At 41.2% G+C, this 25,465-nt stretch overlaps 1 protein-coding gene across 1 annotated transcript in view; it reads right to left on the minus strand.

The window, feature by feature from the left end:
- Positions 1-1,462: 1,462 nt before the first annotated feature.
- FOXO1 (forkhead box O1) overlaps positions 1,463-25,465 on the minus strand; it is a 61,620-nt gene continuing 37,617 nt past the window's right edge. The window contains exons 2-3 of the mRNA XM_063951908.1: positions 8,517-9,846; positions 1,463-7,108 (exon numbers count right to left, since the gene is read on the minus strand). Of these exons, the coding sequence (XP_063807978.1) occupies positions 8,530-9,846 (1,317 nt within the window). The 3' untranslated portion in view covers positions 1,463-7,108; positions 8,517-8,529. The remainder of the gene's footprint in view (positions 7,109-8,516; positions 9,847-25,465) is intronic.

The raw sequence follows: 25,465 nt of genomic DNA on the forward strand, positions 1-25,465 counted from the left end.
GGATATAATTAAAACCTGGACAGTCGGGTGCCTTAAGGACAGCACTCCAGAACCTCTGCTATAAAGATTATACTTGACAGTAGGGTATGTAAGAAACAACATTTCCTGCAAATAGAGTACACACACCATATTGCAGTAGTGCACTGTTACAAGCAATACATAAAGTCTAATTTTGCACACTTTAGCATGGGACATTCAACATGCGGACATAAAAGTGCTGTGGAACTACATATCCCAGCATGCCCTGCCACAATGTTAGCATGCCCTTTTAGCAAAACTATGTCAGGGCATGCTGGGATGTGTAGTTCCACAGCAGCTGGAGTGCTGCATGTTGAATACCTCTTCTCTATAGCTGCTCACTGTTTCATGAATTCCTGTGGCTGGTGTGGTCAGGATTCGAAGGACAGCAATTAAGGCAAAACATGAGCAACATTTCATGCCCACATGCACAGCATGTCATATGGATTTTGAACATTTTGGTAATATTTAGCACACATGAACTAAATGAAGTTAAAAGACACAGCCACGGACTGATGCAATGCCTCAATTCATTACAATGTGCCGCTACTCAAGCACAATAGAGAGGAGACTTCTGAGTAATGTCATTTCCATAGAGTCCCTGCACCACCAACTGTACCAGCACAGAACCCTCATGTGCAGATAGATCCGTTTTGGGCTGCTTAGTATAGGACTGATTTGGGATGTAGTCACAAGGATGACAGTCAATGCTGACATCACAAACTCGACATTGTTGATATGTCTACATGGAACATCAACTTCTGCAGTAGTGGAGGGTTAGGATTAAGATTAGGCATGCGGGGGGGGGGGGTGGGGGTTTAGGGGAGTTATTCACCCCTTGATGCCAGAAGTCTTCATCAGCTGATCGCCAGACCCTCCGAACACGGCAAAGTGGCACTCCACCACCAGGACTGTTGTCAACATTCTAATCATGTAGAGATTTCATCAGCGTCAACAAAATATACCCAAGCTGGCTGATTGCTCTAGTTAAAAGCAGAATCACATACCATAAGAGACACTCATTTTTGAAGACTTACCATTTTTAATCTTTTTGTATGACATAAGGTTATTCTGTCCATACAAGGTCAGGTAATTTCTGCCTCTCTGCTACAGAGTTTTGAACTAAGCTTGCCACATCTGGGACCAGGGTGAGCAGTGCTCCAAAAGTGTGTTGCAGGTCATGACTAAGGGGTCTATTTATTAAACTGTGGAGAGAGATAAAGTACCAGCCAATCTGCTTCTAACTGCCATGTTACAGGCTGTGACAGGAGCGGATTGGCTGGTAATTTATCTCTCTCAACGGCTTAGTAAATAGACCCTTACATGTACTACCCCCAAACCTAAATTCTAACTTTTGCCCCTAGTTATCCTGTACGTTCCTACATTTCTTTACATAGCATCCAGTTGTGTTTGCATTGCAAATGAAGACACAATTCAAACAGAAGACAGTCATTTGTAGCATAATTTATATACATTTATGGCTTCATACAACAGATTGTTCTTGTGTCTGTAAATACATCAGGCACTTGTCTGCAGATATTGAATTATGAATTGACAAGAAAAAGGGAACATGAAAATGCTGCAACACAACAAAAGAAAGCAGTTTTTACATGCCACCATTAGCCATATTGCCGAATTATTGACTCTGTGTTGAATGAACGCTGGTTTAAAAGCAAAAAAAAAAAACGGGGAAAAAAAACCCTGTTTTACTTAAATGAACCACTGTGTAGCCTCTAATATACAACTCAATTAATAAAAAGAAAATCAGTTATAAATTAAGGGATTTGACAATTTTATAATGAAAAATATTAATAGAATATCAGATAAACTGATAACATTTCCAGTGGTTTAACAAGTGCAAATGTTATATACAATTTTAAAATTGGTCCAATCTAGAACTCCCCCTATATTTAACAAAGGGTGCGCTGTTATTTTAAGAGGATAGATCCACGTTTACAAAAAAAAATTAAAAATCAGAAGCGCCAACACTGAAGCTCACATCAGCTAGTGCAAAATCTTGCAAATAGACAGCTTTCTCAAATTGTACATGACATTGTGTCCAGTTACAAACTACAGGCGATTTTTGCCATAAATGAGAGCACAAGCAGGTGGAACTTCAGGCATGATATAAAGAAAAAAGTCCACATACTGTAGGTAGGTAGCTAGCTTGTATTAAAGAAGGACTTCAGTTTACCAAAACAAAGTTTAATAACTGATCCTATATATGCCTAAATAAACATTTTACATAGTACTACTAAAACAATACATCTCTACTGAAAACAGAACACAACATTAAAAGGGCAGCTGCATAGATGAAATCATCCATACCATTCAAGAACCACCATTGGGACTAAGTTGAAAATGCTGGTTTCTCTGACTTTGCTGGAGGTCATACTGGTAAGACGACAATACCAATATAATTTACTGAACACATAATATTTGAAATATAAGCTCAAATTTTACGATTAAAATATTACAAGGGAAATACTGTATGTGTAGTACTCTGAGCGGGACGTGATCCTTACTTGGTGGCTCTTTTTGAGTTTGTGTGTAGGCTGTAGCCCACAGCACTTCCTTTCACTTGGCTGAGAATCTGACCGTGGTATAGATGTATGAAACCTTGTAAGTATGTCAGCGAACCCAATCAGCTTTCAGCTATTATTTTACAGGATGTACTTGACAAATTATATCTAGAAGCTGATTGGCTACATTGGCAACTTCTCTGCTTTTCCTCTTTAGAAGGCTTGATATATCTGCCCCCAAGAGAGCAGCTGGTAGATGTATTAGACCGCATGAATTGCATATCTCCCCTCCAATGTGCCAAGTGAGATCGGAAGATGCACATGGGGTCACTGAGGTGGTGTAACGGAGCGTTGCCTAATGAGTAATTAGCTTTTTGCATGTGATCCTTATCTGCTCTTGAGCTAATGGAAGGAAGAGTAGGTTTTTTGATTAATGTTTTCAATTGAGGTTAATTTTAGCTGTAAAAAGTGAATGAGGCCATACATATTTAATTTGTAAAGTAGTAAAAGATAACATTGTGCTTTTGAAGTGACAAGTTTAATGGGTAAAGGGTCACCAATACTGTAGGTTTTTCATTTTCAGACCCTTCCCCCCAAGCCACTTGATTAAGATGGGCACTTCCATTACTCTACTTACCAGGGGAGATAAGGGGTAGACGGTTATATACATAACTGCATAAGATTTTAGCTGAAGCCACTGTTGAACAAAATATAAATTAGGAGCCTGACAGGCAAGTCATCCCGCAAACTAAGACTATTGGATACAAGCATTACATTATGTTGTGCCGTGTTTACTAGACCCCTGGCATTTACCCAGAATTGGCTTCAGCTACAAATGTCTTCTGTGATGCTCGGATAGTGACCTATCATTAATACATCATCTCATTGTACACAATGTTTCTACTACTCCATGGTCAAGGGTAATCGTACGATGGCCAATAACTCACCTTTAAACATTTAGCGCTCATGCAGAAAAGCTCTCTCTCTTCTGAAGCTTTCTAACAGGTATAACACACTAGACACTGCATGGTGCAAATATAAGGCTGTATCTATAGATATCGATTGTGTGTCACATATGTTCTCTGCCCAGTCGGCCATGATCTATATTACACATAGCTTCACTGTGAGAATATTAGGCATGTTTGGTGTTAATATCAGAGAATTTGACACCGATAAGAACCACTTGACCCATCTAGTATGCCCTTTTGTTACCTTTTGGTAACCTAGAAACATAGATAACAGAGTTGCATTTGGAATGAGTCCTTACTAGTGGGTGATTGGAGAGATAGTTTTGCTGTAACCTAAATGTATACAGTATATACATACAAGAAGAACAGTACCATGTCCTAGTACTCCTACTAGTCAGTTCAGCAAGGTCTCTGTACCCCTGCCAATCACCTTCAGTGCTGCTCAGCTTCCCATAGCAAAGATGTTTAGACAGCAGCTGGAAAGCTTTTAACTACAGACATCCGTTTTCTTCTGTTATTCTGTGCCATGGCTCTTGTTATATCTTAGAACAATGCCAGGACTCGGGATGGTGAAACACTGAGGATAAAAGGTAGGGTAGGAACACAAAACATCATGTGTAACCTTGTACACATGACTTGAGTGCTTAAAAGTATATATATCACTTTGGTGGAGATTAAGACAGCAGTATTCAAAGGCAGCACAGTACAAGTTTGGCCTCCACAAGTCAAACAAAGAAACCAAAAAGATCATCTATATAGCCATGATACGGAACGGAAATACTACGTGATAAGATGTTACATGATAAATAAGGTACTGAAATGTAAACTGGTTCAGGGAAGGGTACATGTAAGCGTTTATAAGACACTCTGGGAACTCCAGAAAATAAAACATTTAATCTTTCGATCACAGACAGCAGATGCAAGATATTTCTCAATGCATTATGGTCTCTCTGGCATAGTTAAATATGGTTTACGATACTAATCAATTTACAACAGTTGACGACAAGCTCAGCTTCTTCAATGGTGTGCCTGCAACTTCAGTCATTCTGTAACCAGTATGAGGGACATTGTGGTTTACCAATTCCCAGAGGGCTATGAGACGTCCCTCTTTTATAGCACTATTATTTTGTTAATTAATATTATGGAAAGCTGGAGGAAAAATAAAAAATAAAAATATATATTAAATGAGACTCTCCCAAGCAAGCAATACAAATATTTCTACATTTCTTTTAAGGCAAAAGGAAGAAATGCTTTCATCTTATTTACAGGATTTCCTCCAATTTCCTTTCATGAAAAACCATGAGCAAAGGGGGGAGGGGAGCACCCAAAATCTGAAGGTACAAAAGCTGGTACAAAGCACACGACAAAGGAATACTGAATGCTTCCGTGCTATAAGAGATCGCAGGATGCTGGCACAGCTCAAAAACATGGCTATCGACAACAAGAGTATAAAGACAAATTATACATAGATATTAAAAACATTTGATTTTTTTCCCACTTTGTACAAGATCTGGCATAACTTATTAGTCTCTATAGTCAACTGCTCATAGACTAAACCCTTTAATTGGATCAACATCAAGCTTTTCAGAGATGTGCCTGAATTTAAAAGGATGAAAAGGCAGCGGTCTAGGCAACCTTTGGCACGCGCTGCATCATTCAACTGCAATCGCCAAGCGAATGGCTTTGGGGAGCCCAAAAACTCAAGACCATAGTTTTCTAAGCTTTGCCTAAAGATACCAATCGTAGAAGCTTAATAGAACTGCAGTGATTTCTGCTTTTTATGTCACAAAGATAAAAATAAATAACTCTCTGCAATGCACATTCACGATTTATACCTCATACAAAAAAAGGGACTTGAAATGAATATATATTTTTGATTCTCTGATTTTTAAAATGATTTGTACAAACCAAATCAGCAAAACTTATTACAGCTGGTGTACAGGTAATTGTGCAAAATTCTATGCTGTAAACCAGTTTACTCAGACCCAGCCCTCAGGGACAGGCTAGTCCTTGAGAGCTACTAACAGTTCACGTTTTCCAAACCACCTGGCTGGTGCACCGATGCAGTTATTACTAGCTGTCACTTTTCAAACATGTGGTGCATTTATTCCTTGCCGACACATTCTACAGATCAACAGGTGGCCTGGAAAACTTGAACTGTTGGTAGATCTTGAGGACCAAAGTTGGCTACCCCTGTGCTGGGGTGTATATTTACTAAAGGTCGATTGTATTCAATTTCCGATGGATTAAAAATCGATCTTAAATGATGTTGTGCTTCCAGGGCTTTAACACAAATTTACTAACATTTAAAAATCATCTTTTAGTAAATCTGTGTTTCAGCCCCATAAACCTAACATCAATGGAGAGTGATTTCAATCTATTTGAAATCTATCAAATTCGATCAATTTAGACCTTTAGTAAATAAACCTCTAAGAGAGCCTGTTTTTCCCATCACCCAACTGAGGCAACTTAGGGGGGAAATGTATCAAGCTTTTTCTAAAGAGCGGCCTAGAGCAACCAGCTTCTACCTATCATTTTACAGAATGTACTTTATAAATGCTAGCTTGAAGCATATTAGTTGCTATGGGCAACGTCTCCACTTTTAAGAAGGTTTGATTAATTTCCACCATAATCACTTATACATTTTAAAAGATCCACAGGTGGTAATTATTTCACTTGTACATATGTGCAGAGACCTTGATAACATGCAATGTGAGTGGTCCCCGAGTGCTGGCTTTGAGAACTGCTGTAACCTACAGTATAGCAGCCTGCATTATCTTACATTCTTCTACCTATATTTACAGTCTGATTCGGTTGCTGCGAGTTACAGCACAGTTACCTGCTCACCATGTTTTCAAACACATCCCAAATTGATTAGAACGCCATGATTCTATTATTTTGTTTGGATACTATATCCTATACCTGGAAATCAAGCAATGCTCCAGCTCAGTAACAAATACAAACATGCACTGGCAAAGACTAGTGCCAACTTTTTTTTCTGTAGTCTGTTTACAGAACACTAGTGCAGTGAGAGGATGTCTTGAGCAGAGCAGACAAATTAGGTTTCAGAAACACGATTAGCACCAACCCTGGATTATTTTAATGTTGGTCCAATAACAGGGAGAATCCCTATTAGCTTGGAATGTAAATAAATTAGATTCTTGCTGCTAAACATACATTTGGCAGTTACCAAAGAGAAGGGTAGCATTATAAAAAAAACAAATGGCACTTTATGCTTCTCGTTAGGCCATTTATAGCTATGGATGCTTAGGAGTTTTCCAGTCTTTGAGACATTACAATTTTATTCAGAAGCCTGTTTGCAAAGCAGCTCTGGCTCCTAGAGCAATGAAGCAGGTACACACAGCACACTAGTAAGCAGCAGTTACTGCTCAGACAAGCACCAAAACAGCAGGGGCAATGATACAGGCTGTTTTTTTCCATTAGGTTTTCTAGTCAGTTTGGCACTTCATAGTGATACAGGTCCAAGAGCAGCACATGACTGGCATACACTGGGGGCAAATCCATTATTCCGTGGGTTTGATAAAAATAGACTGGAGAATCTTTGGAGGTTTCTTCCATTGTACTTTGCTGTGACATTGCCTACAAGACAAATAAGATTGGTTCACATTATTTACTATTATTTGCAGTCTCTAATGAATAAACCCCAAACATGTTTTTGTAAATCAATACTTTGTGGGCCCGTCCGTTTGCACTCAGTGGAAGCTGCCATTTTGCCGGCTAAACAAAATGTACATTATAGACTAAGATCACTAGGACACACTGTTCTTCTATCTCAGTGTTGATGCAACCGAGATGAGTGTTTACCTGCTCATGTACCTTCTAAGCCTCAATGGTGTCCCAAATCTATAGCGAGCAGATAAGCATATTATTGGTTCACCACAGACTTACCACCACTGCGTGCAAGTGACATCACTTAAAAACATTTTTAGAGTAAAAAAAATAAAAAAAAATAGAGGGCATTAAGAAAAGCGCTATATGGGCGATTAAAGAGAATGTAGGGAGATTTCAATCTCAAGGTATATACAGAGTGCAATGTATGCAAGTGAACAGCATGGCAGATTAGTATCAGTGGGGAAAGTAAACTATACAGCAGCATGCCAATATATCATCGAAACATTCAAAGGAAGGAATGCAACTGCTGGCCAGTTACAGTGATGCCAGCATCGCAGGTTTCCCTGCACACCTCTATAGGATGCAATGCTAAACTTGCGATGCAGATGGATGCTATTTGCCAGTCCAAAATGGCAAAGCTTGCCAATCACGCTAAACCGAATCCCTCTACCTAAAAAAAAAAAACCCACCTCACAATACAGGTGGCTAAGTGACACTGGCTACAGTAACACTTCCAGTTCAACATTCCCATCAAGAAGAGCATACCTATAGTGCTCAGGATCACCTGAAATATGCATGGCGTGTAGTGTATATAGATCCCTTAATGCAAACTTTGAACTGTAGCAAAAACATCTAAAAAAATGACCAATGTCAACGGCTGACCATCCGTCCATGCTCCTTAGGAGGTACACTTCTGTCACCCTCAGCCCTACTGAGCTCTATTATAGAAAGTGAATGGCAAAGGCTAACTTAACATGCTTTAGAAGATTTCTGCATGATGGCATTCATACAATTATGACTCTTTCAGAATTAGAGGCTGCTCACTAGAATGTGTGTTGTATGACGTACAACAAGGAGTATTATTCTGACCATAGCACTCCTACATAAACGGATACCAAATTTTTTTTTTTATATTAAAATCTATTTGCCCTTATCTGTAATATTACACAGTCAGCAAAATATAAATAGAATTATGAAAAGAGTAAACAAAGTTTGGGAGAAAAAATTAATCTTACAGAATCATCACATCCAGCATTTTTCTGTATTGTTGTGTGTTTCGGCTTAAAGCCAACTGAATATATTAGGAGCTTCTAGATTAGTTTTAGTGGCTGTGATCATTGAATTTAGATGGTTACCAGACATTAAACATACTTACCATGTATCTGTCTTTACCCAGACACCCAGCTGTGCGTGGTGGTTGTGACACTGTGAGGAAAGCTTTGGTTAGGTAATAGACTATCAAAGTTAAAATCTGCCTCGCCATCCTCCATGAGGTCATTCCGAATAATGGACTCCATATCACATTCCAAACTTTCAATCAACATGTCATCCAAGTCACTAGGCAGCATTTCCTGGTGGATGGAGACAATACCGACTCTTCCGTAGCCATTGCAGCTATTAGCGGGGTAAGGACCCATGCCTGACATTTGAAGGGGTTGAGTCATAGGCACTTGTAATGAAGTTTTCACTGTTGATAGGCGGTTAATGCCAGCACTGTGTGTCATGGTACTGCCGGTATGAAGCAAGGCACGACCATTGAGAGACGTCTGCTGATTATGTGGCTGATGTGCATGGGGGATAGTGTTCATTTTGCTGTGGGGTGGATGGCTGCCGTACACAGGCATTCCAGAATTAGATACCATTAAGACATTCTGACCCAACCCAACCCTACTACTGCCATGTGAGACTGTAGACTCTGCTGGGGTCAATATATCGTTATGTGGTGGAGAATCTGTAGTAAGCAGTTCCTTTAGAAGTCCAGCAGGAACACTGTATGGGCCCACAGCTCTATAACCTGGTTTGCTGTCTGGTACACTTTGCATAGACATCTGGGATATAGAGTTCATGCTAGCTTGAGCATAACTGTACTTTCTGTATTCAGAGTCAGGTGACCCCATACTTGTATTTGGCGATGTAAATAAATAACCAGATTGCTGCTGCATCATTGAGGTGGGTGAGGACTGCGTTGAAACGGTCAACGAGGTGTTGGGAGACAACAGGTTCAGGTTATCTAATAGATTCTCCATGTTTTCAGAGTTTCCAATCTCTGATAGACTTGGCAAGGTAGAGGCCAATTTTGTAGAAGATTGTGGATACACCAGGCTGTGCACATCAGAATCTCCGAGATCTTCCTCTTCTGGCATGATTGAGCTGGCGTTGGAACTGGTTCTTGGCCGAAATGTGTTCCAGGCTTCAAAATCATCGTTGCTGTGGGAACTGGGGCTTCCCGGCCACTTCGGGAACTGTGACCCAGGACTATCTCCACTCCCATCTTGACTTTGTTGGATGGAGGCTTTTTTCTTGGCAGCTCTTCCTCTGCTTTTAGCAAATTTGCTGTTGTTATCCATTGAAGCGGCTCGTCTTCTTGGTGATTTGCCATTCTTTCCACCTTCAGGATTCAGGACCCACCAGGAACTTTTACCAGTCCCTTCATTTTGTACCCGCACAAATTTACTGTGAAGGGATAGGTTATGTCGGATTGAATTCTGGAAGAATAAAAAAAAAATAAAAAAATTTTAATGCATTTTCTATTTAAATAGAAATAAAAATAGCTTATGAAATACAATATTACTTTTTTTAATACACAAAAAAGAAACACGTGTTGCATGTCAAGATTGGCCAAAATATGGTTTCTCTCATTTATTTTGACAACAGTCAAAACAGATAGAATGTGTTGTTTTTGTTTTTTGTTCTGTTAAGAAAATCTATTTCTTTCAATTATTTGCACAAATGTATTACTTTAACTGAGTAGAGGAATACAAACTATGAGCATATTAAAATAAAAAATAATCATAACTGTGTGCATATTACACTTTATGTCACAGAAAGAATAAACATAAGCAATAACTCCCTACTGCAGGCAGCCATTTACTCAATGGTAAATGGACAAGCAGTTACAACAGAGCCTAGTGAAGGAACAAGATTTTATTCAAATTGGAATATTGCTGATCACATTTATCCACATTTATCCATGTCACTTCGGAGTTAAGGAATTACTATTTTGGATGCAATATTTTTAATTGAGACTATATGAATATGTATCTACATAATTTAATACTAAAACTGATTAATCAGCAGTACTAGTATTGGGGCCCATCTATCTGCAATCTCAAAAGAACGATTCACTTATTCTGTGTCCCCCGTCCCCCCCACTTTGATTTAATGATTCTCCATTCTACCAATATGCGCCCAAACATTACCAATATTTTTCAGCAATTTGCAGATTTCGTCTATCCAAATATTAGATTTGCAAATCATGAAGGTGCCCATTTTAATAGCAGATTTGGAGACAGTTACTAGCATTTTACAGATTGTTTCCATAGGCTAGCAATCTAGAGCCTTGATTGGTCTCTGAAATCCAACACGCAAAGACACAATTTGGGATCACTTTTTGGACATAATCGGCGATTGGTGCATCCCATGCATTGCAGATTTCTACCCTATTCATCTGCAAAGTTGGGAATTGCTCAAATCTACTGATGTATGGGCCCCATAACATGTCTTAACTAATCTTTGGTGAAAAAATACAAGGGGCTTGTCCATATTGTGCTCTGTTCCATTTACAGTACGAGAGTGTTGTGCGTTTTTAAATAAAACTGGAAGAGATGCTTGAAACAATATGGCATACGGCTAGCTGAAGACAAGTCTATAGGCCCATAACACAGTGCTTTTCAATTGCCACTATCCAGAATCCTCTCTGTATATGGCTTGCATTAAAAGCAGTGAACATTTTAGAATAGAGAGCAGTATTTACTGCCAAGAGAGCAGACATAAGCAATATAGCAATTCATACCCAAAATCCCACAAAAGGACGACCATTAAAATCAAACCGTAGCAAAATGTGTATTTCAAAGATGGCTTTTGCTTTGTAGTTCCAGACACACTGTTACTATGTAGCTAACTACTAGACTCTCCATAAGAGACAGTGATCTGCAGCATGGCCCATATGACTGCCTTCACATGGTTCATATAAGAAATTATACTCTGAAACACTAAAGTCTAGTGTTCTTTCTATATAGGATTAAATAAGCAACAGTACTGATTAAATAAGCCTTGGCTTAGATGTGTGCTGTTACAGAGTACAATTGCGTTTTCAGTCTGATAGTTGTGTCAGTTATGTAAAATAGTATACACTTGCAACTACTTCTGGGACCAAAAGGTGCATGTCTTTTTATATTTTTCCAACACAATCTGTAAACATACCATGAACACACAGTGTAAACATTGTTCTGCTTCCATTCAGGCTCATCAGTGTGATTGGATGTGTATGGAGTAAACATGTACCTAGTCCTGCAGTTTTGAAAAAGATGAAACTATGACAGACTGCACATGCAATATACACAACATTCTTGGAATCTCTAGTACTTCCTGTTATATATAAGCCTTATTCAAATAGATGTTGGTGTGCACTAATCTCATGTGATTTACGGCCAGTGGGGACCAGGGGGAAAAGCTGGTAGACTTGTTTTTCCGCAGCATACTCCTACCATTTCATGGGATCACACATTAATACTTATGAACATTTACGCCTAACTGCATACATTTAGTCAAACAATGACTTCTGGAGACACTACAAGGGCTGTAACACATGGTACAGGTAGCATATGTTGTTTGCTAAGAGGTCTATTGAATGTGTAGCCTTTAGAGGGCAACGAGTCCACTAACGTTTACTAGAAAAATCACAAATCAATACACTAGGTAAAAACATAAAAAGTAATGTAAAATATTGTAATAAACTACGTAATAAAAGCTTGAAGTGCAGTTGCTTAGAGACAACTACAGAAAAACACAATTATAGTCATACACGTCAAACTCAAAATGTTATTAGTAAATTCTGCCTGAAAGGATTTTTAACGCCAACATCGGTCAACTTCATCATAATGAAGTCCTAACAAAGTCATATTGGATCGAAAATTGTGGAGGCAATTTGGTTCCAAGTAGTACCATGAACCCAACAAAATGACTCTGGGGTATATTCAATAACTGTCGGAAGTTGCCGTCTTGTCGGAAAGACGGCAGCTTCTGACAATTTTAGATCGGACATGGCAGCTTTCAACAGTTTTAGGTCGGAAGGGGTTCCGACATATTCATTATGGCCCCATTTTTTCCGACAAGTCGGGAAACCCAACTTGTCGGAATGCTGTTGGAATGCACGCAGATCGGCGGCTTCAGCCGCCAATCAGCGTGCATTGTTGGAAGCGGGGCCAAACATGACAGGTTTTAGCCCCGTTTCCGACAATCTCAATCCGAGTTTAAAAAAAAGTCGGATTGAGATGAGGGAGCTAAGAGCAGGAGACGGCGGGCGCAGCGGGGAGAGCAGGAACCCAGCAGCAGCGTCCACCCGGCTCCAGCAAGCGAGGTCCTGCTTGCCAGAGCCAGGTGGATGCTGCAGTGAGCCTCCAGTTACGCTGCTGCAGCAGCCGCTGCTCCGACCAGTCTCCTCCTCTCCTCCCTCCGTCCGCTCCGTCTCCACCACCGCAGACGGCGCAGCTAACAGCTCCCCCTGATGCCGCTGTCAGCCACAGCAGGTCAGGAAACCGGGAACGGAACAGCTCTTTGAATTGGGGTTGTCTGGTCCATTCCGACAACTGCATGACAGAATGGACCCGACTCTTATTGAATATACCCCTTTGTCCCAAATGCAACGCACCATTGCATAAGAGATTGGTTACAGATTTCTTATTCATCAAAAATAAACTTCAAATCAAATTACTACAGCAAGCAAAGACATCTAGGGTCACACAAAGATATTAAGAGCCAACAAATATAAAAATATTTAGAGGGGAAAAAGAAAAAAAAAAAGCTGAACTTCCTGTTCGGAAAACGTCTGCTTGGCTCGTTAGACAAAATCCTGTTTTTACACACAGCAAGCAAGTTATTAAGGGGAAAAAATTAAAATAAAGAATAACTGAGTTATTTGATTGTAAAATTAATTCAACACACACAAAGTGTTTATAAACGACCATTACTATAAAAACTGGTCTGTACATCTATAATGAGGCAAATGTAACTATTGTACACAATAAAGGAGTTCTTTGATCCACATGAAGCCAAGGGTTAGTTATGTAATAGATCTCTCTACCCTGTTTTCTTGCTTATGTACATGATCCGAGACGACTTTCAGCGCATACACAGGTATAAGACATTCTTGGAATAAAAAAAATGAATAGTTGTTTATTTCTAATTTGGTATTTAGTAAGAGGCTGGCTGCTGAAAAGACTGGGCTGTACATTCATATTACTTGCCAGTCTATGCACAATAAAACAAACAACAACAATATACTATTAGTAAGTGTGCAAACACTCTACATTTTGTTGGATAGAGCAAGAATGGTGTGTGTGTGTGTGTGTGTGTGTGTGTGTGTGTGTGTGTGTGTGTGTGTGTGTGTGTGTGAGAGAGAGAGAGAGAGAGTTATCCAATTAGCTGCGATAATGTACTATGGCTATCACCCTAAGGTGGGAATTCAGTAAGCCGCAGTAATTTACCACAGGTAACTGAATCATCCCCCCCCCCCCCCCCTCAAGCCTTATAGCCCTCAAGTTACTCATGAGTACCCTCAGAGTGAGCAAGTGCTGCTAAGTGGCAAGCTTACAATATCGCTGGACTCACAGATTTTGTTTGCATACAGTAATCCACAAGTCCAGAGCTGCAGAGAGGGAGAGAGAGTTTTGATACGGTTGCCAGCGTTTCTACACAACTCCAACTTGCCCCATTGCGGATAACTGAATTGAACACACAGTCTTGTTTACCACTGTACATATCCACGCAGTTCTGATAAACTAGAATAGAAACTATCAAAATAATACGTTCTAGAAATAGTTACTTTGGTTATTGATCATTAACTTCTTAACTCATGCATGTTTGTAATTCTAAAGGCAAGTATGTGTGATGTGTATTCAGAAAGGTCAGGTGCCATTAAAGAGATGGTAAAACAGAGCCCATAGAGGTTGTCAAGCAAACCAGAGTATACAGTACTATAAAGCCCTGAAGACTGCATTTTACTTGTGTCCTATTCTCCCCAAGTCCCACTCACTGACACTGTATACCAGAGGTGCTCAAACTCGGCCCTCAGGACCCCACACGGTGCATGTTTTGCAGGTCTCCTCACAGAATCGCAAGTGAAATAATTAGCTCCACCTGTGGACCTTTTAAAATGTGTCAGTGAGTAATTAATACACCTGTGCACCTGCTGGGTTACCTGCAAAACATGCACTGTGTGTGCCCCCGAGGACAGAGTTTGAGAACCTCTGCTGTATACTCTCCCTTATGTTGTGTCCAGATTCACAGAGTGCCTAATTGCCTCCCCTCCTTCCAATTTACCAGCACTTTCCCTACAAGACAGTGAGTAGACCTACACTCACCTCATGCCCTCATCTAACCTAGCTATATGTTGTTCCTAGAACGTATTGTACTTGTGCTATGTCAAGGTGCGTTATGTAGTCATTATGTTGACATTCAGAATGCAGACACCAGACTATGTTTACAATGTCAGTGTTAGGACTAGGGTGCGGTTAAGGTTAGGTTTAGGCTGTGGTTAGGGTTTTAATACGGGCATAATGTTATGAAGACATGCCAAATGTTGGAAAGCACAATGTCAGCATTATGACCATGCCAACACTGTGCATGTCAACACTTAGGAAAAAACAGTCACACAAACGACTTTTCAAACATTTGCGTTCCCCCTTAATGTATAACTCTTTACAGCACTGCAGACACATTGGGACACCTTTAAAATAGTTGGGCAGTGCTGCTATACTTACACAATATATGCCACATGTCACAGAAGGCAAACCTTTATGTTCTGAATGAGATTTCCATCATTAAATACGGTACTTCTAGTACATAAGAACTAAGGCATGACCTGATCAGTGTTCGTATTTAAACAATTCATAAAATCAGTATCACGATGCAGTTCTCCTAAGATCACCAGCAGTTAGTTTCGGAAACCGGGAAAGGACATGGATGGGTTCAAAAGCTCATGATCCCCCTCCCAGCCTGCTGTGAAAACACATGTGATGAAAGAAAAGTGGGAGTTTTTCCATACACACTGCACGGATAATGTGAATGACAACTGCCAGCAAGTCTACATTTACAGTGGAATTTAAGCAAATGTATTTTGCTTGAGTGAATATATTGTCAGCACTTTGCAAACCCAGTGTGGTGTATTTATGCGAGGTGTGTCTGTTGGCAACATGAGGCGTGCATGAGTGAATCGGCTACTGGAAAAAGGCTGTCTTTGGTGCAGTTGCATTCAGTGCTGCACTGGGATTGGCAGAATTATAATCTGGAATATGTGAAAGAACTAGGGGGGGGGGGGGAAGGTTTAAGTGAATAGAGCCTTTAGCCTGTGCAGCACCGACATCCACTCTTCATGATAGAAGTACTGGAGTGCTGAACACCATGGCACCAAAAGAATAAAAACCACAAACACACCCACCTATGTCAGCAGAGCCGACCCTGACCAATTTGTTGCAGTAGGCAAGATTTTGTCTGGTGATGTGGGAGCTTTTGCACTCCATCCCCCCCTTGTTTCTCTCCATCCTGTGCTCCAGAATGTTGTTAAAATGGTGCAAACATTTAAGTAATCTTTCAAACAGGAATGAATTCCTGAAGCTCCAGTCCCTGCCCACAAAAGTGTCTCTTTAGCCACCACACTTACCTTCTTTGATGTTTTCTGGCCGCCAACAGCTGTTTCCTGGCTGCCCACCACCATAGCCCCACTGCTCCGCCTGTCTCAGCGGTGCTGCATGACATCTGATGTAATGCACACTGCTCCGCAAAAATTGTATTGCACCAGCCACCACTAGTGTAATAAGGCTACAGTGGCTGCAATAAACTTCCAGCCAGAAATTGCTAAATCAGAATTTAGATGTCCGCCTGCCCAGATGTCCTTAGGCATTTGACATACAGAGGTAGCCCTAGGCATAGGCAGTTTGCCTCTAGAGATTCTGGGAGCAATACAATAAGCAAACAAGATGTCACAGAGCACAGATTAATGCCAGGAGTATAAAACATGCACCCATGACCAGAGTACCTAATGGGCTAAAACCCAACCAAATAAAGTTTTCACTGAAAAAAGCATATATGAATTCAGATTTTCTTTTTTCGTTCGCATGCTCCGCTTCAGAAAGGCTGTGTAATTTCAATTATTTTGCAATGTTCGTTTAATATGCAAAAAAAACAAACTGATTTTTATTTGTTTATTTGTTAGTTTGACACATATAGGAGGGAGATTCCATTGTTTTATGAGGCACTCAACTGAGCTAGTCAATTGTTGCTCGGATCAGGCGCCCATTACTTATAGAGCTTGTCTTGCCCCAAAGGGAAAAAACAGTGTAAAGCAGCTAAACCCATCTAAAAGTACTGGTTTTAAATGCTTTCTGCTCACCGCCTCAAGAGGGTGCGAGCAGAAATATGGGCGGCTGCAGCATTTGTGCCCATCAGTAGCAACAACTGAATCTCCCTGTTAGAGATAAGCCTATAAAAGTAGATTTAGGGGGTAATTCAGAGTTGATCGCAGCAGCAAATTTGTTAGCAGTTGGGCAGATGTAACATGTGCAGAGAGAGTTAGATTTGGGTGGGGTGTGTTCAAACGGAAATCTAAATTGCAGTGTAGAAATAAAGCAGCCATTATTTACCCTGCACAGAAACAATATAACCCACCCAAATCTAACTCTCTCTGCACATGTTACATCTGCCCCACCTGCAGTGCACATGGTTTTGCCCAACTGCTAAAAAATTTCCTGCTGCGATCAACTCTGAATTACCCCCGTAGGAATTTGTGTTACAACCTCACCTTCCCTCTCATATTAAAAATGTAAAAAAATTAAAATAAAAAAATAAATAAAACAAATGCACTGTATAAAAAGTGAAAGTAAAAAAATCACAATAAACTAATAACACGACATCTGCTTTAAGGCATAATTCTGACACAGGCGGTAAACTGTACAACATTCCTGGCCAGTAACCTGTCAGTTTTAATGCTAATACAGCTACAATCAGGCCAGCAACAGCTACACATTTACTACACACAGTCAGTGGCGCTGAGAGAGGGGCAGATATCTCCCCCCCCCCCCCCCCCACAGGATATCTGCACTGTTGCCGGCGCCATCTTCCCAGTGATATATTCTGTAAAAAGGCGCCGCACAAAGTGAAGAAAGACTCTGGCACTGTGCCAGAGTCTACGTTTTCTAGTGCCCAGCGTAATTTTCCCAAATATCACTGGGAGGGACCGGAGAGATAAAAGTAAGGTAGGAAGCGGGCGCCCTCCCTGTGGAGCACACAGCCTGCAATTATATTATTGTATTAATATTTTAATAGTAACGGGGTGTTGCCATGCCCTTTTTAATGCCACCTCCCCCCCCTTCACCACCTTACCAGGGCCCTTCGTCTTTCCACAACCCTGCACACTGTACGTACTTTACTTTGCTAAACAAGAAATCAGAAGTACACATGTACATCCCAAAGTGTTGAGATCACTGGATATGCAGTCAGATTGTCAACAGCAAAAAGGTCTACATTAATAAGGCTGGCACCAGAATGTTGAAATTTGTGTCACTGTTATAATGCTGACATGGATAGAACGGTCAGCATTCGTGTTAGGTTTAACTCAATACCATTCTGACCACATCGGCATTTCATTAGTGACATGCTGAATGTTCATGTGATTAATGTAAACATAATGAAAATCTCGACATAATGACCATATTGACACTCATGTCAACATTTGGAATGTCGACCTAATATATCGAAACCCGTCCACTGTGCACTCTATGGGGTCAATTCTATTCGGCAACCAAAGAATAGCGCCGGGAATTAGCTCCCGACGCTATTCAATTCTGCTACTAGTTGCCCGCAATTGTCAGGAATTCTTCTCTCATCCCCGGGGGATGAGAGAAGAAACCCGACAAAAGTGCTGCCTCGCGGCCGGCGCGAGGCTGATTCTGTCGGGAATCAGCCTCGCGCTGGGTAGTTAAGTCGGAGAATGCCCGTTCTCCCGACAAAACTACCTGTTAAGTCGGCGAGAACGGGACATCGCCGACTTAACTTTAGCTGAATTGAATAGCGTCGGGAGCTAATTCCCGGCGCTATTCTTTAGTTGCCGAATAGAATTGACCCCTATAAACACAAATGGAAATCAGAATAGGCTAATGTCCCAGGGATTTGCCATGCTGTTGCATAGGGATTTTCAAAACAGCCTTTTAAACATTATTCACAGTCAAGAAGTTATTTTTAAGTCAAAACCTTAGAGTTAAAAATAAAAAATAAAAAAACAACTGAAGTCCTTCTTAGCGGCAAGGTAGGTAAATGGTGTGAGAAAGCCAGGCCACTGAGCGTTACACTGTAGTCATAGCTGTGCAGGAAATTCCTCTGCCACAGGAAGCAGCAGACATCTTCAGAGGGTATTTCAGACGAAAGAGAAATATTAAAGAACACATTAACATACACCACTCTGTTGTGTGACATCCCTAATAGCTACAAAAACCAAAGTGCATTTCATCAAAGCACCAAAACACAGACCATACCCAGGGAGGTATCCAATTAGTCGCGGTAATTTACCATGGCTATTAGCCCTAATAGCATGCACTTATTGTGGAGGCGGGAGAAGCCAAATTCCAAATAAGTGACAATTTTTGCTGTGGTAAGTGCATCGAAAATACATAGGTCTGCGGCTATTCTCGGACCCTATGTATTTTCATGAGAAAAACGGGGTGACGTAATTGGTTACCGGTGGGGGAAAAAATGGCGATGGAATATTTTTTTTAAAAAAGGGGTGAAAATGCCCCTGTTTCGTGGCCGCAGCATTATTACGGGTAATTGGATACCCCCCTAGAGTGAAACTTAAGTCTTACAGTACATCTATGCAGCCTTCTCTGTCAATGGACCCAGCTGTTACGTATTGCATAACTGTTGTGGCTGGCAATCGTAAGTAAGCGAAGACCATTATCATTCAGGTGACAGAATCCGTATGGGCCTAGTCGTTCTTTCCCAACCCAACCGGTCAGGGCCCGTTTTTGCATGCAGATCACCAGATATTGTGGTTATGTAATTTCCATAAATGTTTCAGAGTGCCTTCCACAAAGTGAGGGCGATGCGTGGAGCATCAATTGGATCAGATCATTTAGTACGAGCAAAGCTAAAAATTCACCTAAAAATTGCCAAACACTTTGAAAGCCCCATCAATTTTAGACTTTATGGGGGTCGATTCTATTCGGCAACTAATGAATAGCGCCGGGAATTAGCTCCCGACGCTATTCAATTCAGCAACTAATTACCTGCAATTGTCGGGAATTCTTCTCTCATCCCCGGGGGATGAGAAGAGAAACCCGACAAAAGTGCTGCCTCGCGGCCGGCGCGATGCTGATTCTGTCGGGAATCAGTTTCGCGCCGGGGAGTTAAGTCGGAGAATGCCCGTTCTCCCGACAATTCAACCTGTTTTGTCGGCGAGAACGGGCCATCGCCGACGTAACTAGTTGCTGAATTGAATAGCGTCGGGAGCTAATTCCCGGCGCTATTCATTAGTTGCCGAATAGAATCGACCCCATGGTCTTAAAAAACCTCAATACTCAGCTGAACTTTCAAATTCTGCTCAAATACAGGTTCACAACCCCATCCACCAAAAACAGCAATAGGTGAGTACCTCAGACAGTCATACATAATTAAACAGAGGAAGATCAAACCATGGATCTTTAACACCTTAGACTTAGAAGAAAATGCGCAAAGTAAAAGATCTTAAAGTAAACGCTACCGACCCCTGAATATACAAATTAAAAAAGCAGAGGCCAGTAGAAAGCATGATTCACGGCTGCTGTACAGCATATTACTGCAAACTTGAAAGATGGCAGGAACACTAACCACCTATTAAATTTCCCCAGGTCTGAATACTTAAACCCTGACTTACCGGAAAACAATGACTTTCAATATTGTAGTGATAACTGATAACCCCCAGAAAAGCAGATTAAATTAGACTAGTAATTAAAAAGCAGAAGAATGGAAAAGCACAAGGCATTGATAATATCTCAGCAGAAGCTTTAGAAAGCAGGAGGAGAGGTAATAGTACACCAACTTCGAGACATACAGTATGTAATCGCCTGGAAAGACTCCTGTGCGTCAGAAGACTTTCCAGATGCCATAATTCCCATTCACAAAAAAGGTGACCTACAAACTGTAAAAACTAGAGTAGCATAAAGGTGCATACACACGGTGCGATTCTGGCTAAAGGCAGATTTTGACTTTGCAATTTCCCTTGAACTCCCCCGATCCCAGAACCCCCGATACTGATTGTAGTGTACACACGGTGGGATTTTGGCTATGTACACTTTTGACTATACTAAAAACTAGATTGTACACTTTCTAGTCAAACTTGCCATGCCAGCACAATTTTTTCCTTGTGATACCAACCCAGCGGGAGCGTGCATCAGTATCGCAATCTGTATACACACTGTGCGATATGTGCTAACTTTTCTTACAATTGTGACTATATAGTCAAACTCGTAAAAACACATCGCACAGTGTATATGCACCTTAAGTTTGCTAGTAACACCCAGCAAAATATTAATATCAATAATACACTCGAGGCTAGCAAAAACAGAAAGATGCTGCTGGAATACAGACCATAAGTATAGCTGGTGGGTTAGTGCCGGGGGAGGGGGGGGAGAAGGGTCAGGGTCAGGCACCACTGGGAGTGGGGGGAAAGGTTTAGGCATTAAGGGGGGAGGGGTTGGGCTGCTGGAAGGGAGGATTAGGGGGTAGGAGGCAACGGGGGATAGCATACTTACCTCGCCCCTGTTGGGATTTTAAACATCGGGGTGCTGGCGTAGGTATTGTGACCACCAGCATCCCATCCGCTGATCACATACTGAACCCATTTCAAGCCCTCTACAACAAATGATCAAAGTTAATTATATAGGTCAAATAGCCCAACCATTCTCAAACTCAGCTTGCGTCAAGCAAGGTTGTATAATATCGCCCATGCTCTTTAACATAGTTATGGGCTGGATTCTTAGAAAAATATTCCTTGATCAACTGTTCACCGTACTGGCAAACATACACCCCTTACACATTTACTCTACGCCAATAGTATGGTCTTCCAAGCAGAAAACATGCAGGGTTCCCAAAACATTGTAAATAAGCTCTACACAAATGCAGCAAAGCTTGGCTTTTCAAATAAATGCTGGAAAAACCAAGCACATATTTAGTGGAACCACACAGATGCAGCTAAACCTAGATAGTAACATCACTAATACCCCTTTTCCACTAGCGTAGCACGGGTCGCAGCCGTGTCGCCTGACACGGCTGCGACCCGTGCTACAGACCCCTGCAGACAGCGCTCACCAACCCGGCAATTGCCGGGTTGGTGACGCGCTAGTGACGGCGCTGGGAGATCACATGATCTCCCAGCGCCGCCCTCCCTATGCACTGTGAACGGGAGCCGTGACGCTCCCGTTCACACTAGACAGCTAGCCGGGTTGAACACGTAGGGTAGGATTCCCGGATCACTTGATCCGGGAATTTGCCGGGGGACCCGTTTCCACTAGGGGAAAACACGGGTAAATGCGCGCCCCCGCGCATTTACCCGTGTTTAAAAAAACTAGTGGAAAAGGGGTATAAACAAGTGGATACCTTTAAATACCTGGGTTTAGCTATCAATGGTCAACAGACAGCTGCTACAAGCGACATCACAATTCATATACAGTAGTCTGTGCTACAGCTGTCTTTGCATATCTGAATAGAGGCCTCTGGAATCAACAGAACATTATCATTGGTCCAAAAATTAAGGAATTAAAAACACTGGTTAGAACATTACTTTATGGATCAGGATCATAAACAAACCTTAAAAGTGATCTAACAAGGCAAGAATGTTTCCAAATGCTGTGCTTATGAAACATCCTACAAGTAAAGCTAACAGACCACGGGAGAAATTTTATTTTATTCAAGTGCAGCAGCAAACAAAGATGCATGCCGGTATTGGGGGGCGGTGGCGCAAAGGCAAAGGGGCGCTAGTCAGTGTCGCGGGGAGCAATGCGCCGAGGGAACTAATACAGTTTGCCCTTCGCCTGAATGTCCCCGACTGCAAAGATGCTGACTCTGGTGGGCAGAGGAGACCTTGCGGCTTCTGGCGGGCTGCTCAGGGTCCCAACATAATATAGAGAATAATAATATGAACACATTTCAAGAGGTTTCAGAGTTCTATTACATAAATCATTGTAAATAGACACTTAAGATATGCTATACCTCCCAACATGAGCTCTGTCCCTGGACGTCCCACTTAATTAGGATTGCCATCACCTGTGCAGAACGGGTGTGGTTCGTTTTATCGACAGTATCTAGGTCGACAATGTTTAGGTCGACCACCATAGGTCGACATGGATGGAAGGTCGACAGGGTTTCTAGGTCGACATGCGCTAGGTCGACAGGTCTAAAGGTCGACATGAGGATTATTTTTTTTTTTGGGTGTCGTTTTCTTCGTAAAGTGACCGGGATCCCAAATTAGTGCACCGCGTCCCCTCGCATGGGTCGCTTCGCTCGCCATGCTTCGGGCATGGTGCCTTCGCTCCGCTACCGCTTTGCTCGGCACACTTTACCGTTCCACTCGTAGTCCACGTGGATCGTTAAGTATGAAAAAATCCAAAAAGAAAAAAAAATTGAAAAACTCATGTCGACCTTTAGACCTGTCGACCTAGCACATGTCGACCTAGAAACCCTGTCGACCTTCCATCCATGTCGACCTAGTGACTGTCGACCTATAGTGGTCGACCTAAACATTGTCGACCTAGACACTGTCGATCTTCAGACCGGATCCCGTGCAGAACAGGTGCCGGCAATCTTAAATTAAGAGAAAAGTCCAGAAGGAGAGCATTCTGTCCCTCCTGGAGAGGGTCATGTTGGGAGGTATGGATACAGTTTTCCGCTGTCTGAATATTGACAGCATTTACAACAGCCACGACGTAATGCATGGCAGGACTAGAACATGAAGAAAGGTTTATGCCACTATAAACCCAAAGTATTTGTTCATTAATGATCAGCATGGTTTATTGGACAGATTTTGGCAACTACTGATGTCAATGAAATATTGAAGTACAGCTTAAAGCATGCATGGACAACATGAGACTCTCTCCAGGTTGTCTTAATCTATGTCGACAGTTATGTCGACATGAGAATGTCTGTGTTGATCATCCTATAGCCAGTGCTGAAATGCTGACATGTTAGAAAGTCGATATAGACTCCCTCTAGTGCCAGACTAACCATTCCCACCGCTGCCTAACCATAATGTCGACATTCTGAGAATGTAGACCTGTTACCTGTCAATATCATACATGTTCTTGATAACCTTTTGTTGACAGTCAAAATATAGACCTAGAGATCGACAATAGTCATCTTGACAATTATTTAGTCAGTGCTGAAATGTTGACATGTTAAAATGTCAACAGATCAATGTCCACATAATTGTCAACACTGTTAATGTTGACCATTTGACTAGATAGATCACCTAGAAATCCCCCTTCCTGGGATCCTCACACAAGTGGTTACTATCCAGGAGCTGACTCAGTCTATGATATCTTCTTTTCTGAACAAGATGACCATTGCCGTTAATGGTCACTCATGTATGACCAGACACAATCATATACACAGATACATCTGGCAGGTGTAGAAGACCGTTTTAAACAGGAACAAAAACTTCTTACTGACAAGGAAGTGGCATCCCTTAGGGCCTCAAACGAGAAATATAAAAATATCAAATATTCTGTTACAAATATCTAGAATGACAAACTTAACTTTTTTTAACTTAACTTTCATTTTTTGCTGAAACACAACATGTTTTCCTGTTAAAATATTGCAACACTGTTCCAGCACAAAGTCCATTCAAACAGATGGATACGTTACACAGCTTATTTCTGCGCATGTAATTTAAAAAAAAAAAAAAACCTAAATAGGGAACAAGGCCAGAAATCACTTTTGGAGATGACTCAATCTGATAGGTGACATACGAAAAAATAAATGAAAACAGATTTCGTCTGCCGCACAAATAAACTGCAAAACACCATTAGGTGCTGCAATAACAAAGCACGCCACTTTAATAACAAGCCGACAACACGGCTGTAATTGTGATAAGAATTTAGAGACACTGGACATTCTTTACATTAAACTTCATTAAGGATTGTTAATACAGGTTGAGTATCCCATATCCAAATATCCGAAATACGGAATATTCCGAAATACAGACTTTTTTGAGCGAGAGTGAGATAGTGAAACTTTTGTTTTCTGATGGCTCAATGTATACAAACTTTGTTTAATACACACAGTTATTAAAAATATTGTATTAAATGACCTTCAGACTGTGTATATAAGGTGTATATGAAACATAAATGAATTGTGTGAATGTAGACACACTTTGTTTAATGCACAAAGTTATAAAAAATATTGGCTAAAATGACCTTCAGGCTGTGTGTATAAGGTGTAAATGAAACATAAATGCATTCTGTGCTTAGATTTAGGTCCCATTGCCATGATATCTCATTATGGTATGCAATTATTCCAAAATACGGAAAAATCCGATATCCAAAATACCTCTGGTCCCAAGCATTTTGGATAAGGGATACTCAACCTGTATAGTGTCACATTACATTGTGGCTGAGCAGCTATTATACTGGGTTCAATATGAAATACCGGTAATCGGGATGCCAGATGACTGCCTGCGGCATCCAGACATTGGAGGGGGTAAGTATTTTTATCCACTCCTACCCTAACTTTCCAGGGGTGGCGGCTAGGGCTAACCCTAACAACCCCCACCCCACCACGGCCCTGATCCAAACCCCGATTCTCACCTTTGGGATGTCGGCTGTGATCAATATATACATGGCATATATGCAGACAACACACAACCTCCATTCAAACTATTGGATTAGTGGAAATAAGGCCGCAACATTTACCTATGTACACTGGAGAATTTCTATCTTTTTCCGGTATGCATTCAAAACTAGCATTAACAGACTAAGCGTGATGTATATTCAACAGAGGAATGCCCGGTTATCCGTCATTTGCTTCCTGTTAGTATGAACAGCAGAGCAGCACTTTGAAGTTCCATCCTGAGCAGTCTGTGCCCCA

Source organism: Pseudophryne corroboree, chromosome 2, assembly GCF_028390025.1.
Source record: "Pseudophryne corroboree isolate aPseCor3 chromosome 2, aPseCor3.hap2, whole genome shotgun sequence".
Classification (NCBI taxonomy): domain Eukaryota; kingdom Metazoa; phylum Chordata; class Amphibia; order Anura; family Myobatrachidae; genus Pseudophryne; species Pseudophryne corroboree.